The 5,074-nt window shown below is 30.4% G+C and overlaps 1 protein-coding gene across 1 annotated transcript in view; it reads left to right on the top strand.

Annotated features, from left to right (window-relative positions):
- LOC108684471 (tachykinin-like peptides receptor 99D) overlaps positions 1-5,074 on the top strand; it is a 46,569-nt gene that overhangs the window by 38,326 nt on the left and 3,169 nt on the right. Inside the window, exon 4 of the mRNA XM_018188797.1 lies at positions 3,206-3,402. Coding sequence (XP_018044286.1) covers positions 3,206-3,402 — 197 coding nt within the window. The remainder of the gene's footprint in view (positions 1-3,205; positions 3,403-5,074) is intronic.

Here is a 5,074-nt window from a genome sequence, read left to right as displayed (position 1 = left end):
ATATATATATATATTGTTACTATATAAATACATATATTACTAAGAGCAAATTTAAATTATTACACGCGAATTATTTAACTATTTTTTTTAATGAGAGAATGAACTAAATGATATATAATTCTACCTAAATAAATTGATAAAAAATAAAAAATTATTTGAATCAAGTTTTTGACATAAGTAATTGCTCTCTTCTCAAATCTTCAAATCATAAGTAATATTATACGATTAAAAACTATTATATACATATACACATATTATACATTTTTCTTAAAAATTGATTTTTGAAATAAAATATTTAAGAAAAAAAACAAATTTTCTGAATTCTTCGATTAAGTCGTGATTGCAAATACGAAGTAACAAACATCGAATTAACTATATATCAAGGTCTATTTACTAAACCGTATCATATTTCAGAATTACTTTCCGCTAAGTTTATTCTCAATCGAAATACGATTATATAGAAATCTTAAGGTTTACCAAAAGCAAGAACGACAAGAATCCAATTTTGTGTCATACCTTTGAACGTACAATGATAAAACAGTGATGTTTTAATTAATTAGCAAAGCTTTAAACAATCTATTTTAACATGTCACTCAGCATAATTAAAATCGTTTCGAAGATACAAAGCATCTCATCAAAAAATTGTTAAAATTGCTCAGTCAATTTTAACTCGTGATATTAGTTTAGTAGAATTAGCGTTTCAAGACCGAAAAATCATTTCGGCGCGCATTTAAAAGAAAAAAGGATTACATACGTAGTATATAAATTCACACACAATCATAAAAGCATTTAAAAGCTCCAGCTAAATCGTTTAAGGCTTTAATTGCTGTAGTTGTGTTATCACATATACGGCCCTATATATACATTATTATAGTATTTAATTAATTTGTCATTGAGAAAATAAAGAAGATGTAATATCTGAAATATTTTCAATGTGCCTTATATACTTGATATATATATATATATATATATATATACTTGACTCGATAATATAAACAATAAGTAATGCCTCTTTATTTATGGTAGTTATGTCATTGTAACAATTTATAAATCTCGCAGAAGGAAGATTTTTGAGATCGTGTCAAAAGCGTTGGTGTATGAATGCACGCTACTACAAACTCACGAGAACAATAGAGAAACTAACAGTGAAGCTGACGGCAAAGTCTGACATTTCAAGGAAGAAAGGAGATGTCGGATAATGTGACCAGTAGTCGGGACGCCAACACGCGCTGAAACGAACTTCTCTTGGCCTTAATTATACTTACCCAGCAGCAGCGACAGCAGAATCATTCTCTTTCCGAATAAAAAAATCGGCTAAGATGTTCACGTGGGCCGAATTGTATAAGATCAAATCTCTTCCCTGTTATTTCAGAACATTACTGACGAGAGAGAGCAATTCTCTTAATTGCTTTAACGGAAGAATCGGCACTGCTGATAGCGATGAAATATGCCACCCACTAATTCCCTTCCGGCATTCGGATTTTCCGAATGATCGATTTTTCTGATTCTTCCCTTAAAATAAAAGTAATTAAATATAGATTAATCATTTCTTAATTTCAACTCAATCATTTCTTAATTTTTATCTTTTTCAATTCAGTTAAGATGAGAGATTTTGAGCAATTTTATATTACATATATCGTAAATAAAATTCTTATGTTATATATAACGCAAAAAATTCTTTATTTTTTTAAATCCATTTATGTATTCATAAATGGATTAAAGAAATGTATACTTTTGCGGATTTAAAAAAGATAGATGGAAGAATGGAAAAAGGAAAAATAAGTTATACAAAGACAGAGCTACTCAAAATTCATTGCCACGAATAAAACGCTGTGCGATTATCGTGGATTTTTCGAGAAAGAAAGAAAAATGCAAATTCTTATCTGATGCAAATTCTTACTTTGTAGAGAACGTATAGAAGCAATAAAAATGTGCTTTGGATGTATCTCAAACACTTGCCAAGGGTCAGACATAAATATTCGAAGGAAATATCATGATCCGCTGCACTAAAGCAATTTTTCGAAGTGCTTACATCTCTCTGAAATCTCAAAATTATATTTTTGAATATGAATTGATGAACGGTATTCATTATTGTAAATTACAATGGAATTAGCTGCCAGGTCCATACGTAATGCATAGTGCAAATCACGTACCCAGAGAGAATGTAAATCTACTTTTTAATTATCTAAAGAAGATAATAAAATACAACTCGTAATTATCTCAAGAAATCCAATTTAAGTTATTTCTCAAATAGCCGTTCTCTATAAGTTGTCCTCAACTGATTACGAGAACTATACCTGTGCGAAGTTGAGTAAATCATTAATTTCAACGGAAAGGAGAATTCCTCTTCGAACAGACAAAACTGTAATATAATGCGGAAGAGAAGGTAAGACAAAATTGAATCTCGCGATAATAACTAAAACGGCGGAGAAATCGATATATTACAAGCATTTCGTTATCGTGGCTTTAATCACCTGTAGAATTTTTTGTAGAAAATGCAAAAGAAGAATTCAAAGAAGTATTCATTATAGTTTTCCAATCGAAACTGGCTTGTAGAAACTAGCATATAGAAACAATCGCTAGCTTTATTTATCATTATTTCGATACGTTTTACAGAATATTATTATAAATATAGGAAACCTCCCTTGATAATCACGAGAATCCTCATTCGCAGTGCGCATTGCGTGTACAAACCGAATCTAACAGGTGTTTTCATTAAAATCATCGGTAATTTGGCGGCATAAAATCATACGTTACATATTCGTATATAAATACATTTATATAATACATTTATAATATAAAATAATTATAATTATTTATACATATTAAAATGAGCAGAATATAATCTCCCAAATTTAATTAAATATGAAACATATAAGCTGATTATTCTCTTATTATATCATTCAAGTATAATTTAATTTAAAACAATAATCTCTAATTATTTAATGTGACTTTTATGGGAAAATCTTAATGTAAATACGTATAAAAGAGAATTTAAGTTTATTTATTTAAAATATACTTTTGTGATAGCTTCATTGTGAAATATAAATAATATAACTTTTTTCTTCAATAAAATTTTTATGGTACTGAAAATATCTTCGTTGTTTTTATTTTTATTGGAAAAGTCTAACTTTATAGTGAATTAATCATGGAGAAACTGGTTCCTTTTATGTCTTGACTGATATGATTTTTCTTTATATTTCAGGTCGTAAAAATGATGATAGTCGTAGTAGTAATATTCGCAGTGTGCTGGCTTCCGTTTCATATGTACTTCATAGTGACGTCCTATCTGCCAGAGATTACAAATGAACCGTACATCCAGGAGGTCTTTCTAGGCATATATTGGCTGGCGATGTCCAATAGCATGTACAATCCTATAATTTACTGTTGGATGAATACTAGGTAAGATTTTTGCTTCTCTACTTGAACGTGAAAACACATCGTTTTCACGTTTGCTTCTTGCTTTATTATTCGCAATGCTTTTCAAAACATATAACAATTTTAATATATTGTAACAGAAGTTCAATTTTCTTACAATGTCAGCATTGTAATATATTGGAAAGATTATTTCTTGAGAATCCTTGTGCAGCTCCAATTTCGTGAGATAAGCAAATACATAGATACAGTATCGACGAATCCTCTCGTCATTTGTTAACAGAGTTCGCGAAAGTTTCTCTCTTCAACATCTTGAATACCGCGCAGTGCTTCGCTTCATAAGTTTGCCCATCGCGATAAGCAAGGACTAACTTAAATTATTCTATGTTAATTAGTGGATCTACACAAATTAAACACAAGTCTTCGCTACAAAATATCGCTCTTAAAGTGCAGATCCTCGACATGAGTTTGAGTTTCTATTATAAATATCATTTTTATATCTTATATTTTGTTAAAATGTCACGTATAAATTTTATTAATTTTTAAATTGTATTTGTTAACTTTCTTAATCTATTTTAATAACTTTATCTTTGTTATTAAGATATATAAAATAGTCAAAGGCAGATGTATTTACGTATATGTAAAGTTACAAAGATTTGTAAAAATAGTTTGGTTTACTTAGTATACAATAGTGTAGCTTTATCTTGTAAGGTTCTTAGTTAAGACTCGATTACCGACGATTCATTTCATCGATAATCGTTACCTCATCGAGAGTGTTTGATGAACTGTCGAGAGTTAATCCAATATAGTACACAAAAGATAAGCTTATCCGACTTTAGAGATACCTCGAAGGAAGGATGGAGAAACGCTCAAAGTTATTATAGAAACAGGAAGTAATGTCGTTGCCATTAAAGCGTTTACATAAACGATCAATTTGAATGTTGAATATCCATGATAATGAAAATGTGATCGACCAAACCAAGATTCCGATATATGCAAAATAAACGATTTATGTCGTCATAGAACTTGCATCGCAGGGATATGTTTTCAAACACATGCACAGTTCAGTAAACGTCGACCGATTTACTATATGTCCAGCGAGAAAAGCCATGCGAATCTTCGGAGAGCAATTGAAATAATTTCGCTTTGCTCGCAAATGAGAATGGAAATGTGTCGAGAGTCGAACTGTGCGTGCGTGCGTGCGTGCGTGCATGTGTTGGAATTCTCTCAAATCTCCTCTTATACATCACACGCAGCGTGCACGTTTTATTTCTTGTTAACATCGGCATTGCTGCTATTTATTGACATGTGAAAAAAAATAAATGTAACGTCAAAACCAATAAAATGGAAATATAATACATTGAACACCTCGCTGCGAAGCATCCGCAGATCAAACGCACAATTTCAATTTTCTGCATGCTATCGACAGAATATGCTTCGGTCTCATAAATATTCATTTACGTATGACACGCGAATATCATTGTGTTTCCACATCTGGACCACGATTATAATGATGGTGAATAATAACAACGGCGCAACAATAAGATCATAATGTAATAATTGAAATATAGCCTTTTCTCTATATTATTGCATATGAGATTTTTCATCCGAAACAATTAGATGATTTTGGTAACGTTCTTTTCTTAAAAGATCAATCTTTATCCGTGCGTATCATAAAAAGAATGTAATTTGTATATGA

The sequence above is a fragment of the Atta colombica genome, unplaced genomic scaffold (genome assembly GCF_001594045.1).
Source record: "Atta colombica isolate Treedump-2 unplaced genomic scaffold, Acol1.0 scaffold135, whole genome shotgun sequence".
Lineage (NCBI taxonomy): Eukaryota > Metazoa > Arthropoda > Insecta > Hymenoptera > Formicidae > Atta > Atta colombica.
This window is presented reverse-complemented; position numbering and strand designations above follow the sequence as displayed.